Here is a 13,722-nt window from a genome sequence, read left to right as displayed (position 1 = left end):
ATTCGCCTAGAACTAGGACAAGGTGTCTCCGCCCACTTATCAAAACCGGGTCGCTGATTGGACAAATATTCGTGTTTGAGGCGGAGTCCATGTGTGCAGCGTGACGCGTGACCAAGCTATGATTGGCTTTCGTCTCCCTCTATCACAATCCGAATAGCGGCTCCCAGAGCCAAACCACATTTAACACATTAAGCAACTGATTCTGGTAAAGTGCCGACGATACCAGCATAGGATAAATAATACTGCGTCATTGTTTTACAATTTTAGAAGTTTGAATGATCATTCAGGAACGCCAAACGCCTTAATTTCACCAGAGCGAAGTAATTTCCTTCTCTTATATTATGTACAGTGCGTCAGAGAGCAACATGATGTCTAGATTATGACAGTCTGTCTTCCTTCAATTTAGACGAACACGATGACGATTAAATCGACGGAGAACTCACTTGACATGCACTTTATGGACTTCAACGGACTTCTGTGGTAACAAAAGGTAAAACTCTAGAAACATGATAGGTGTGAATTATATCTAATACATTCAGTGTACACACATTTTGATAAATCCTGATATTTGTTCATGTTTGAATTGTTGTCGTCGCCTCTTATTGCTTTATGCGGGTTTATAACGGAGTTCGTTCATCCAGCCAACAGTTTGCTGAAATAGCCTAATTTCTACCCCGCTATGCATGACAGGTGTAATATTATTATTATAAATAATACGTTTATTGACGCATTTTGTCGTTGTATCTGCACGCGCTTGTTCTGCTGTCACGCGCGTGTGAATGCTCTGTTTTTCTACATGTTGAGAGGGCACATCTAACTGTTGGCAGCGCGAACCACCGCTTTTCCCCCAACCTACGTTGCACTACTCGGGCAGCGAGGGAGGGGCCAGCCCAAATAAATGTGGGGAGGGGGGAAAAAAACCGTAGACAAAAAACCTTAAAAATGTAGGCCATGGCTCGTGACCCAGTTCCTCATGCACAACATAGCGAGTGTGAATGTGGAGCACGGTTATTATCCACATGCCGGCACGGTTCCAGGGCAGGTTCTACTGTGTGTTTTTCATTCTGTGCCAGCCAGTCTTTAGAGGCGTTTACAGATAAGAAAGAGAAGAAATGTATTCAATTAAATGTTACATTATTCCATTTGCTTTTTAAAATAGTAACTATGTAAGCTTTGTAATTATATTTTAACATAATTTCTGTTTAGAAACACATCATGCACTGTCAATAAAAGAAGTTAGTATGAAGTGTTTATTTCTTCATGTATTTATTTACACATTTTTGTCTGAAACCTACACTCATCAATGTTTTTCCCTAGAACAGTTTTGCAGTTTCTGGTACGATAGCAAACATTGGGGGTCTGGTTGTATGATGCTGATCCTAGATCAGATCAAATATTGCTCATTATATCCATAGCCTGTGGGCTGACCAGTTGGGAAACCATATCTCCTCACCTGTTGATTCCACATGGGGGGCAAGCCAGTGTCTGTTTCAATAGGTGTGTGTAGTGATCTGAAGCCAGGATGGGCTGGGCTGCTCCAAGGCTTTTGTGTAGGAGTATTGGGTGTTCTTGGATTTGGTCATAGTGAATACAGAAAGAGAAGATTGTAGTGCTGTGTGTGTGACAGATATTTTGTTTTGGCCCCCCTGGAGAAGGCGATCATTCTGAAGCTGACCTACTTTTCTCCTTTACTCCATACCTGCAGAGCTATTTATACCCATGGCACAGGGCTTCAGGAGCAACTCGGACCATCTCCCTCCCCATTAAACACACACATGCACAAAAATACACACTTTCACTGGCACACACATACCGTATGTGCACACATCTATGTTGAATCTCCTTCCCCCTCACTGTCTTTCTCTATTTGTTTTGCCAGCCTGGCCTGTGGAGACCAAGCCCACCCAACCATCCTCCCACACACTGTGAAATCCACACCCCCTCAGAGGTGTATTGAGGGTGAGTTATATTCTTTAAAAAAGGGGGTATGGCCTCAGTATGCTCAAATTGTGCATTTAGAAGCTGGCTGTAAGGGGCTGTCTCGCATATCAAAGCCTTTACTGTATTTGTCGTCCCTCCCTTTCTTTAAAAAAAGCAAAAATTGAGGTTACACAATGGCAGTGAATGGGGCCCATTTTTGGAGGGTTTAAAGGCAGAAACGTGACGCTTACAGTTTTAAAAAGCACTTGCATTACTTCATCTGTTAAAATTCTTTTATTATTTGAGCTGTGAAGCTGTGTTAAATCATAGTTTTTATGGTTGTGCAGGGTTTACTGCTTTACGTCGTCATGGCAACGAAGTTGTAAAATTAGATAACTTTACACAGAAAAGGTTAGTAACGATTTTTATCACACTAAAATCATGTGAACACCCATATTGTTTATGTCTTATAGCTATACTTTTTAAAACGGTGAATATTTTAATGTTCAAAAATTGGCCCCATTCACTGGAAGCCAGATTTTTGCTGCTTTTTTGGTTTTTTAAAAGAGGAACAAGTCGAAGTTAACTTTTGTGGTAATCAATATTATGCCACAATTGCTGTCGACTGAGCGTAACTTGTATTACACCTAGTATATTCCTTTAAGCCATGTAATAATAAACAACCCAATTGTAATGCACACTAAAAAATTTTGTTTGTCCCAGAAATAATTTTCTTGAGCAATAACTAGGTCATCACAAGAGACAAAAATGTACATCATGTTGATCCAGCTTATTAGATGTATCAACAATAACTGTGATCAAAACTAGTCAGAACTGATGTGGACACTTTCATTATTCATAAAAACTTGGTCACATTGTAAATCTCTCTTTATGGTCACAGGAGAGGACTCACCATCCTGCAGATCCAGGAATGGAGGACAGGAGGCACCTGCCTCCAGATGGTGGTGGCAACCCCAAACTCTCCTCCTCAGCTGTCCAATCAGAGTGTGACAAGGAGATAAGAATGGTCAGGAAGGAACAAAGTGACCCAGAGACCTCTACACAAATGCGTGTACAAAAAGATGATCTCTGTGATGTGCCTCACAAGGTGCCTCGTTTCCAGTATGTGGACTTTCCATCTCTGCATCAGTGCATCCAACAGCTTTCTGTGCCTCCTCTGAATGGTTGGCTGGGATCTTGCTCTTTGGCAAAGGCACCAAACCATAGACCTGCCAGTCCCAAAGAGAAGGTGCCCAAGTTTAAATATGTGGACTATCCCTCTCTCCACCACTGCATTCAGCAGCTTTCTGTTCCTCCGTTAGAAAGCTGGAGTGCAGGGCTGGTCAGGCTCAATGCAGATGGAAGACAGGAAGGGTCTGGGTTGCAGAAGAGACCTTCTCAGCCTGGGACTGTGAGAAACAACCAAAAAGCTGAGATGAATGAGACTGGAGATCAGAACAACAAGGAAAGGAGCAGAGTTGCAGTATTTTCTTTCTCACACACAAACTCAATAATAGGGAAGGAAGAGAGGCCTGTGGGGATTCCCCACAGAGCTTACACCTCAGACAGTGAGAGAGGATCACCAGAGAGGGTAGATAAAGGTAATGCACTAGATTGTGCTTCCAGGTTCGTATCTGGTTCTGGATCTCAGACAGACATAGTGGTGGTGAGAAAAGACAGACCGTCAGTTATTAGTATGGTGCACAGAGACAAGAAGCAGCACTGGACAAAGGCAGATCACCTGGAAGTTCAATGGAACTCTTCAGATTCAGTCGAACAGGTACCATGGAATACTCTCCCAGAGTCAGTGTGCCCATTCTGCCAACAGATGTTCACAAATCAAGAGCAGTTTAGAGCTCACCAGCGGAGCCATAGAGAAAAGGTGACTATAACACTATTCCTAACCGTTGAGTTCATCCAACTATTTATAGAAAATGCAAACTGTGAGATACCAAAAGTATTTTGTTTGTGGTTGTGTACTACTCCATTTAGCATGCATATTACTAATTAAACATTGCAATGTCCTCTTATCATCACAGAGACCAAACTGATGGGCAAAACGGAAGGTTCACCTGCTGAGTGAGAGCTGCTTTTGGCAAACAGATCATGCCACATCATATGGAATCTTATCATCAGTAGCCTTCTTGTGTTATGATGGCTACAGTAGTGATTGCAGGCATGACTCTGAAGAGATCAATTATATTTTTGGGAAAATGTAAGCATTTGTCTTGATTGAGTCTAAAAAGGCCAATATTGGACAGACAGAAATGCACAAGCATACAATGTGTTTGTTTCTAAACACACATGTACTTGCGAGGGTATAGACACACAGTGTATTCATTCATGATGTCAATATTTACTGCTCTACATAAGGACCACCAGACATAATGGTGTTTCAGCTGAAGGCAGGGGATTAGAACCAGATTTATAGTCTCTTCCATACATATATTGTTGTGCTTACAGGTCCCTGAGGGGTGGGTAAAGCACAACGGGCTGGTGCATCAGAATGACTTTTATTACATATGGGTTTCCCCCACTCTGTATACATGGTGGCAGGCTAAATATTTAGCTTTGGGTGCCTACAAAATAATGGCTATTGTTTATGCTGCACAAACAAACAGGCTTGTTAATAATGATTTGTTACATTAGCTTTTTATTGTTTTGTATTTTTTCTTAAAGTTTTTTTAAACTAATGTATAGAGGCTTCAATTTGGTAGATTTAAATATTTTAAAAAGGTACTGCTTGTTTTCACGTGTTTAATCGTGTGAGTAAAGACTTTTTTCATACTGACAAAAAATTCTTGCTCTTTTCAGTATATGCTTGTACTATGCACTAAACCTGTTTGACAGGGTATCTCTCGGTTTTGCAGATTAAATTTTCAAACTTTTTAAAAACAAAAGGGTATGTAAACAAGATGACATCCCACATCCCAGAAACACAGTGAACCCAGCAGATTAACCTCATTTCATTCTACAGCATGCACCAAATACAGCAGTTTCATACAAAGCTCTCCATCTATTATGTTTTAAAATGTAACGCTTGAAGGGCTTTTTGAATATTTAAAAAAAAAAAGGGAGATATGAATTTCTTCAAGTAAAACCTAGCATTCATAACTCACAGTAAAGGTTAAGAAATGTACAGTCAACCTGAGATACTATGTACTATGCTCAACATGTCAAAGAGAAACAGAAATTATCAGATAGAAACATCATCTCTCATTATGGCAGTAATGTTTATCTGTCAATCACATTTCTTTCATGCATTCCAGTACAGTTTAAGCAACCTGCATTTATTGTTGACTAAATGAACATACAGTTTTAATCCTCTAATGGCAAGATTTCAATTAAAATTTTTATAACATTATACTGCGCTACAAAACCAAAATACAGTAACTACACCAAACCTGAAACTGAGAAAAAGAGCTTTGAAGTATTTTAATCATCTAGCCAAATGTGGTTCAGAAAATATAGCCTCATTCAGTTTCAGTTGAGCCAAACCCATCTGATCATAATCTAGGACACCAAATTTTAGTCATAACTCAATTTTGTGTGACAAAATGTGTAGTTACTGCATTTAGCCTTTTAAGGGCAGTACAGGTATTGTGATTATCATGTCATGAAACTCCAGAGTAACTTCAGGACTTTCCAGGAGCCTGTTATGCATGGGTTGTCCCCTTAACATATGCGTTTGCACTTACATCTCCACACAGAACAGATGGACACCACAACACAGATATTTACAGCATTTAATAACAGATCAGATGGAACCCACTGTAAGAATCGGACCAATTAGTTTGAAAAATACAAAAGGCTCTGAAAACACAGATATAAAAACAAAAATGGAACAGCAGATCAGCAGGAAGGAAAGAAGAGTGAGACAGACAGTTATACAGTGGAATGCAGGAGGAAAGACAACAATGGAAGCTGGTATATTTGTCCTGTTTATTATAACATTCAATATTTAGAACTGATTATAAACTGACTTATGAATATACTAAACATTTGTGATAATCATAAAAACAAAGGGTGACTTTCACTTTCACTTAGTCCTGAGAATATGTCAGAATGTACCTAATTTAAGCTACAGTCTCTTACTGCACATTTCAGATGTTGTAATGCCCACCAAAAATGCCATTCATTGTTCTGTAGGTAATTCACAGGTGAATGATCTGACTGATCTGCTCAGAAAAGAGGGAAATGCCTCACCAAAGGTGAGAATACTCTTCCTTTATGATAAAGACATTTTAATGTGAACTTTTTACTATATTGTTGCATCATAAATACCAGAGAACTGCTGCATTCAAAATGGCTGTTCAGCATTAAGACAGTTAACCCTCATGGAGATACTCATTAGAGCACTAGTGCTGGCAATGCTATCACAAAGCTCTGTGGGTTCTGTCCCTGAACTACTGCACACTGATCAAATTAGTCAGTGTGTTCTGACTGTTCTGTACTTTGGGCATAAGGTGCTTTCTTCTCCCTTTTAAACACAGAGAATAATGGATATCAAAGACAACAAGAACCCTGATCCCAGAAACACAGCAGGTTATCTTTATATTATTGTCAACTAAATACTGAACTAAACCTAACACTGTGTCATCAAACCTATGAACCAACTAGTTGCAGAGAATGGTTGTTAAATACCACCCATGCCTTATTTTTTTGCCACAGTGCCTGGTGTGTTTCTCCCCACTGAAACCTGCAGATATAAAAGGACGCTCTAGTGCATTGCTTCAATGTAATCGATGCTTTCCCAATCAGTTCCTGTGTGGATCCTGCCTCTACCACTGCACTTCTACAACTGACCCTGATTCTGCTGCCTGTACCAACAACATTTGCCCACTGATCTCTACACTGCTAACCTGTGGAGTAGTGTCAGATCCAAAGAGTAATGTGTTTGGGTCTCCTGAGTTCCGAGCTTGTCCCAAGTGTCACAATTTGATTATTCATGAAACAGGATGCAAGTTTGTCATATGCACATCATGCCGTCACCAATTCTGTTTCATATGCTTGCAAGAAGACTGTGATAAGGATAGGGCAAAGTATTGGTCCATTACTTGCAAAAAGCCAAAAGCAGGAAGACAAAGATTTCTATTAAAACTATCTTGAACAGTGATTCATCCCAAGGTTGGAAACTATTCTATTTATAGCCCATTCAGGAAATGCACAAAATCTGATTGACCTGAAAATTTTATCTAACTGACCCGGACTGTGTTTTTGCTGGCATAACAAAAGTATGGAAATTGTTAGTGATAAACCTGCTGTCCCATCCAATACACCAACTTAGAACAGGTTGATATATCAGATTATCAGTGTGCAACATTGTTCTCATCACAAGAATAATTTATATGCTCAAATAACACATGGATTCAGCTAGCAAATCACTATTAACCTATCTAAATGTCGTAAAAATACAGTTGAAGTCAGAAGTTTAAATACACCTTAGCCAAATACATTTAAAATCAATTTTTCACAATTCCTGAAATTTAATTGTAGAATTAGACGTTCAACTGGTCAGTTAGGATCACTATTTTAAGAATGTGAAATGTCAGAATAATAGTAGAGAGAATTATTTCTTTCAGCTTTTATTTCTTTCATCACATTCCCAGTGGGTCAGAAATTAACATACACTTTGTTAGTATTTGGTAGCATTGCTTTTAAATTGTTTAACTCGGGTCAAATGTTTTGGGTAGCCTTCCACAAGCTTCTCACAATGAGTTGCTGGAATTTTGGCACATTCCTCCAGACAGAACTTGTGTAACTGAGTCAGGTTTGTAGGCCTCGTTTGCATGCACACGCTTTTTCAGTTCTGCCCACAAATTTTCTATTGGACTGAGGTCAGGGCTTTGTGATAACCACTCCAATACCTTGACTTTTTTCTCCTTAAGCCATTTTGCTACAACTTTGGAGGTATGCTAGTGGTCACTGTCCATTTGGAAGACCCATTTGTGACCGAGCTTTAACTTCCTGGCATATTCCTGGCACATAAGCACCAATCCACTGCTGCAGTTTAAACTGAACTAAGAATCAATTCTAAATGTTTGAGAATCGATTCAGAATCTTTGCAGAAAGAATCGCCATGCATCAGAGAATCTTTTTCTTCCACCCCTACTGATTACCCAAAAAGCTGTGCTAGTTTCACCTGTCTTGTATCACTCTGATGCCTCTTTTTAATAAGATAATAGAATAGTTTAAACTAAAATAAATGTCTAACTAAAAAATGTCAAATTGTTTTAATTAGAATGTAACCATGTAATAAGAGGCATAATGTACAGTTAGCCAGTCATTATTGCACAATACTGTAAATCCATTCAGGGTGACACAAGACCTTTTAGAGTTTATTTAGCAATAATGACCAACAGACTTTACATCACTTATTTAGACACTGTGCCGTGCTACTTCTTTTATACCAAAAGAGGACAGCAATAATTTAATTAAAATGATTGGTACCATATAGATAAATACACAGTTTAATTTTAAGCATTTATATTTAAGTATTAGAAACCAGAGTAGTGTCCAGATTCAGGATCTTATTGTCAGACCTAGGGAAGAAATGTTTTTGAAATGCATTAAAGTATAATGGGTAACGATTTGGCAGATGCTTTTCATTCAAAGCAACTTTTAAATACACTCTTTGCAAGATAGGCCCCCTAATGGAATTTAAAGGTTAATGCAGGGATAAAATGGTATATCACTATTGATATACATCAATGGAGGATTTATACAGCTGTTGTGATGGAACACTGATGGAACCTCAGCCCACCACCATTTCGAAATGTTTTTCCACACTGTACACAAGCATAAGGTTTCTCCCCTGTATGGAGGCGGAAGTGGCGCGTGAGTGTCAATGCATGGCGGAAGCGTGCACTGCAGACAGAGCAGGCATATGGCCTCTCTCCTGTATGGATCCTCTGATGGATCTTGAGATGGTGCTTACGGTTGAAGTCTCGTCCACATAGGCTGCAATGATACTGGCTTTGGTCGGTGGGAAACGGATGGCACTTGGGGCTCTTGCGGTGGTTGTTGTGGAGTTTTGAGAAGTGGGCATGTTGGCCAGAGGATGGAGACGACAGGAAATCTAGGTCTGTGGGGTGGAGAAAAGAGTCAGAAAGGGCAAAAAGAGAAAACAATGTGTACAAATCCTGTAAAGTAACATAAACGCTTGCTTAACCCTTGTACACTGATCAACAGAGAACCCCGTTCCATCTGTTCATCAAATGTGGAACCCCCAATTTATTTTTTTAAAAGACATGAAATAACACTATCTTCACTAAAGTAAAAACACTAAAGTTATGCATTTCTTTTAGAATTTAATGGTATTTTTGACCTTATTTACCTCTAAATTACTCAATTACTCCATCTATGTTCATATAAAATAAGCACTTTTATGTTATCTTCACTTCAATATTTTCAATAACATTTCAGTAAATTTAAAGATTGTCAAAACATAAAAATATTTCATGCATTTGGGGTCTCTGGTGACATCTGCTGGAATAAAAATAACAATTACATGAAATGACAGTCAGGTGGCTTTAGTGTTCATGCATTGGCTGATCTCTACAAGCCAATGTTGTAACAAACTTAATTTCTAGATATTATCACAAGTCTTGCATTGGATATATATTTAGGCATTATAAAAGTAAATTATTTGTGTAATTATTATTATTATATATTTGTTTTTTAAACCAATTGTGTTCAAGTGTGATATTTTGCAATAGAGCTGTTCAGCTTGTCGTCCAAACACCCGGAAGAGAATTCGCCATGGGTTCCCTCTGGATTTTCCTATTGGTTTTTAAAATGAAGGTTTTTAACTTATGAGTTAAATAAGGTCTGTGGAAAACAATACTTGACAATACTGGACGTTTTGTTCTACAACATATATTACACACAGTCATACCTCAAACTTGAATATTGAAAATGTTGTGAATTAAAAAAAAATATATTTTTTATGCATGGTGGCTTCATAATTCACGTTTTAGGTATAACTGTGTGTAATTTATGCTGTAATTTATGTTGTTTTATAGTTAGCATGGCATATATTTTTTTTTTCTTGGTACAGGTGATAACTGTCAGAAATTACAAGTATGATTTTCATTGGGTCGCACTGACAAAAAAACAAACAAAACACTTGACAGGTGCAGGGAGATTTTGCAATGATGCAGCAATATGCTAACAGTCAAACCTCACCATGGTGTGCAGCTCCCACACATAGCGTAAACTATCGCACAGTGGTGTCAGACTAAGATTTTGATCTGACCTTGAAGTGTACGTGTTCTGCATCAATTTTTTATTTGACAAAATAAAATAAAATAATTCTCTATTATAGTCTCACCCATTCTTTTCTTTGTGTGTTTTCTGCATATGGCTGATAGATTTTTATTTGAGAAAATTCAAAAATGACCCAAACAATGATTAAGGGTTAAATGGATGTAACTGGCATCTGTTAAAGAAAATTAATTTACCATCTTTAGCATGGTATTTTTCTCATACAATACTAACCCAGAGGGAGGTTGGTGGACTGGCAGTGCAGGTTTGATTGGTAGCTCTCTGAATTCAATGACTCAGTTCTCCAGTCTTCAAGTAACTGAGACTGAGCCAGAGAGAAGCTGTCTGAGTTGGGCTCCTCCTCTCCAGAGAGAGACACAGGGATTGGGTCACCGTAACTCTCCTCTTTCTCTACCTTTACAGCCACTTCAAAGGACGACCCCTCGCTGAGCACACCTGCATCTGTCCCAGCACACATCTGCTCATTTTTTATGTCTGAAAAGGGAATGTGAAATGTAAGAGGAATGATCAATGTCAGAACCATTCAGAGTAGCAATAATATGTTGTGTATAGTGGTACCACTACTGAGGCAGCACCACAGTTGTGACTGATAACAACCCATAGGGGTTAAAAACACGCGGAAGTAAACACAGAACTAAACATTGCGAACACTTACAAAAAGCGGTTTGTTACCGCATTATGCCCGATACCCGCCACTTTCAGTTAATGTATCTCTACAAACATTAACAAAGTCTTACCATTTGTTTCATCTAATCTATGTTGGATTGCTTCTTCCAGTGTATCCGACGTCCGAGCACACACACCTGCAGATGGGATCTCAGAGGGTGATCCTCTCTGGGTCAAGTTTGCACTAGTTTCCTTGGATCTACATACCTCATAATCACGTTCGGAGTCCATAGCGAGCTCGGTTTCTTGTATGGGGCTTGAGTGCACGACATTACGGTTATTTAACTGCCGACACCCCCGCTGAAGCCTACACCTGATACCAGGTGTTTTTTTCGCCAACTGACTTCTAGTGCCATTGGGAAAATCTTCAAACCCTTGTGGCTGTTGGTCCAGGCGAGCACGCACAGTAGACAATTGTGTTTCAGCTGTTTGCAACCTAAACTTAAGGGTACTGTTGTCCCGTAGAGCTTCTTGAATCGTGTTCTGTACCTCTCTGAGTGCTCTGTCGAGCAGTTTGGTGATCTCGACAACGGCGATCTCTGCCGCAACACCGAGCGCGTTTTGAAGGGTTGCAGTCAGTTCATCTTGAAACGAGAGCGACACCTCAGCAATCACAGTAGGGTTTGCAGAAATGCCGTTTACTTCCATTTTAGACGAGGATATTTAGTTAAAAATACCCCTTTTGCCAGTATTTTAAGAAGAGAAGAGCTGTTCCTCTCGCTGGGGAACGCTGAATTATCGAGCCGTTTAATTGTTGGCCAACCAATTCATTCCCTGAGCAAAATCATTCCCTTTCATGTTGTCACAAAAAACAACAAAGTGTATTTTTATTGTTTTAATTAAGAACGATTAAAGTGTTTACCCCTTAAAATAAAGTAAATAAATAATCTCTATCACTGTCGTCAAAAGTGGCCACATGTTCTATAGAAACTGTTTCCGTTTTTGTTTAATTAAACTCCGGAATACTACGTAGTTGCCCACGTTGTCACTGGTTGATAAAAAGAACGACACTTCAGTGTTTTATCCACCTTTTTCAAAGGCAGAGAAATTACCCATTACGCTTATGTATTCTTCCAATGCGGATGCTGCAGACTTCCGCTTCGCAGTTTATTCCCATTACCAAGCACTATAATATCACTAACAACAGTCAAAAACGAGTGAACAGTCTATTTACTTAACGTTAACCCCTTTCTCACTAAAGGCCGCGTGTGGACAGTCGGTTTCGACGGCAATCACGAATAGATGAGTACACAATCACACACATTTACATGGTCAAGTTACTGGACTCTAGCGCTCTATGCACGCGGTGTGTGTGTGTGAGAGAGAGAGAGAGAGAGAGAGAGAGAGAGAGAGAGAGAGAGAGAGAGAGAGAGAGAGAGAGAGAGAGAGAGAGAGAGAGAGTGTTCACGTATACTATCAGAACCAGAATGAGCTTTATTGCCAAGTATGCTTATACATTCAAGGAATTTGTCTTGGTGACAGGAGCTTCCAGTGTACAACAATACAGAAGAAAGAAAATAATAAAAAATAAAACTAATTATACACATACGTACAGACACCCACATACATACATAAACACATACACATGGGTAGTGCAAATCTAATACAATCTGTTATGTACAGTGCAAATGTTTTTTTTTTTTCTCTCAGAGGAATGAAATGGCAGAAGAGGTTGGATGTGTTGGATAAATATAAGAAAGACTAAACTGTGTATTGCACATAGTTATTGCTCAATGGGGCAATTTAACTGTTCATGAGGTGGATAGCCTGAGGGAAAAAACAGTTCCTGTGCCTGACGGTTCTGGTGCTCAGAGCTCTGAAGCGTCGGCCACAGTTCAAAAAGGTAGTGGGCAGGGTGAGTGGGGTCTGGAGTGATTTTTCCAGCCTTTTTCCTCATGCTGGAAGTGTATAGTTCTTGAAGGGGGGGCAGGGGGCAACCAATAATCCTCTCAGCAGTCCGAACTGTCCTTTGTAGTCTTCTGATATCTGATTTCGTAGCTGAACCAAACCAGACAGTTATTGAAGTGCAGAGGACAGACACAATGAATGCTGAGTAAAACTGTATCAGCAGCGCCTGTGGCAGGTTGAATTTCCTCAGCTGGCGAAGGAACTACAACCTCTGCTGGGCCTTTTTCACAATGGAGTCAATGTGGGTCTCCCACTTCAGGTCCTGTGAGATGGTAGTGCCCAGGAACCTGAATGACTCCACTGCTGCCACAGTGCTGTTTAGAATGGTGAGGGGGGTCAGTGTTGGGGTGTTCCTCCTAAAGTCCACAGTGATCTCCACCGTTTTGAGCGTGTTCAGCTCAAGGTTGTTTTGACTGCACCAGACAGCCAGCTGTTCAACCTCCCTTCTGTATGCAGACTCATCTTCATCTCGGATGAGGCCGATGACAGTGGTGTCGTCTGCAAACTTCAGGAGCTTGACAGAGGGGTCCTTGGCAATGCAGTCATTGGTGTAGAGGGAGAAGAGTACTGGGGAGAGCACACATACCTGGAGGGCACCAGTGCTGATTGTACAGGTGCTAGAAGTGAGTTTTCCCTGTCTCACAAGCTGCTACCTGTCTGTCAGAAAGCTGGTAATCCACTGACAGATAGACATGGGAACAGAGAGTTGGTGTAATTTATTCTGGAGTATAGCTGGGATGATGGTGTTGAAAGCCGAACTGAAGTCCACAAAAAGGATCCTTGCATATGTCCCTGGTCTGTCCAGATGTTGCAGGATATGATGCAATCCCATGTTGACTGCATCATCCACAGACCTGTTTGCTCGATAAGCAAATTGAAGGGGATCTAGAAAGGGTCCAGTGATGTTCTTCAGGTGGGCCAACACCAGTCTCTCAAATGATT

General features: G+C 40.0%; 2 protein-coding genes across 9 annotated transcripts; one reads left to right on the top strand and one right to left on the bottom strand.

Annotated features, from left to right (window-relative positions):
- Window positions 1–141: 141 nt before the first annotated feature.
- Window positions 142–4,913, top strand: si:ch211-284e13.6 (uncharacterized). Of its 8 annotated transcripts, none has more exons than XM_051678921.1 (5): window positions 142–490; window positions 1,880–1,959; window positions 2,268–2,331; window positions 2,822–3,802; window positions 3,960–4,913. In XM_051678921.1, the coding sequence occupies exons 4-5, from the start codon at window positions 2,852–2,854 to the stop codon at window positions 3,969–3,971; spliced, it is 963 nt and encodes a 320-aa protein (XP_051534881.1). In that variant the 5' UTR covers window positions 142–490; window positions 1,880–1,959; window positions 2,268–2,331; window positions 2,822–2,851; the 3' UTR covers window positions 3,972–4,913. The 8 variants fall into 8 exon arrangements, with proteins under 8 accessions (XP_051534881.1, XP_051534899.1, XP_051534916.1 ...); XM_051678939.1 differs by having other exon boundaries at window positions 1,706–1,959; XM_051678910.1 differs by lacking the exon at window positions 2,268–2,331 and having other exon boundaries at window positions 143–320; window positions 407–490; window positions 3,960–4,911.
- Window positions 4,914–5,652: 739 nt separating this feature from the next.
- On the bottom strand, window positions 5,653–12,188 carry LOC127429648 (zinc finger protein 135-like). The gene is made up of 3 exons (XM_051678768.1): window positions 10,944–12,188; window positions 10,420–10,680; window positions 5,653–9,004 (listed from the first exon to the last, which is right to left on the bottom strand). The coding sequence occupies exons 1-3, from the start codon at window positions 11,518–11,520 to the stop codon at window positions 8,640–8,642; spliced, it is 1,203 nt and encodes a 400-aa protein (XP_051534728.1). The 5' UTR covers window positions 11,521–12,188; the 3' UTR covers window positions 5,653–8,639.
- Between the last annotated feature and the right edge of the window lie 1,534 nt (window positions 12,189–13,722).

Source organism: Myxocyprinus asiaticus, chromosome 3, assembly GCF_019703515.2.
Source record: "Myxocyprinus asiaticus isolate MX2 ecotype Aquarium Trade chromosome 3, UBuf_Myxa_2, whole genome shotgun sequence".
Lineage (NCBI taxonomy): Eukaryota > Metazoa > Chordata > Actinopteri > Cypriniformes > Catostomidae > Myxocyprinus > Myxocyprinus asiaticus.
The sequence above is the reverse complement of the archived record's forward strand: the minus strand, read 5'-3'. Positions and strand labels throughout refer to the sequence as shown.

What these genes read in the sequence shown, in the direction of transcription:
- si:ch211-284e13.6 (XM_051678956.1), top strand. Translation starts at nt 2,852, where the DNA reads ATGGAGGACAGGAGGCACCTGCCTCCAGATGGTGGTGGCAACCCCAAA.
- LOC127429648 (XM_051678768.1), bottom strand. Translation starts at nt 11,520, where the DNA reads ATGGAAGTAAACGGCATTTCTGCAAACCCTACTGTGATTGCTGAGGTG. An exon ending in TAGATTAGATGAAACAAATG is followed by an intron (nt 10,681 to 10,943) that starts GTAAGACTTTGT and finishes TTCCCTTTTCAG; the next exon opens with ACATAAAAAATGAGCAGATG. An exon ending in GTCCACCAACCTCCCTCTGG is followed by an intron (nt 9,005 to 10,419) that starts GTTAGTATTGTA and finishes TCCACCCCACAG; the next exon opens with ACCTAGATTTCCTGTCGTCT.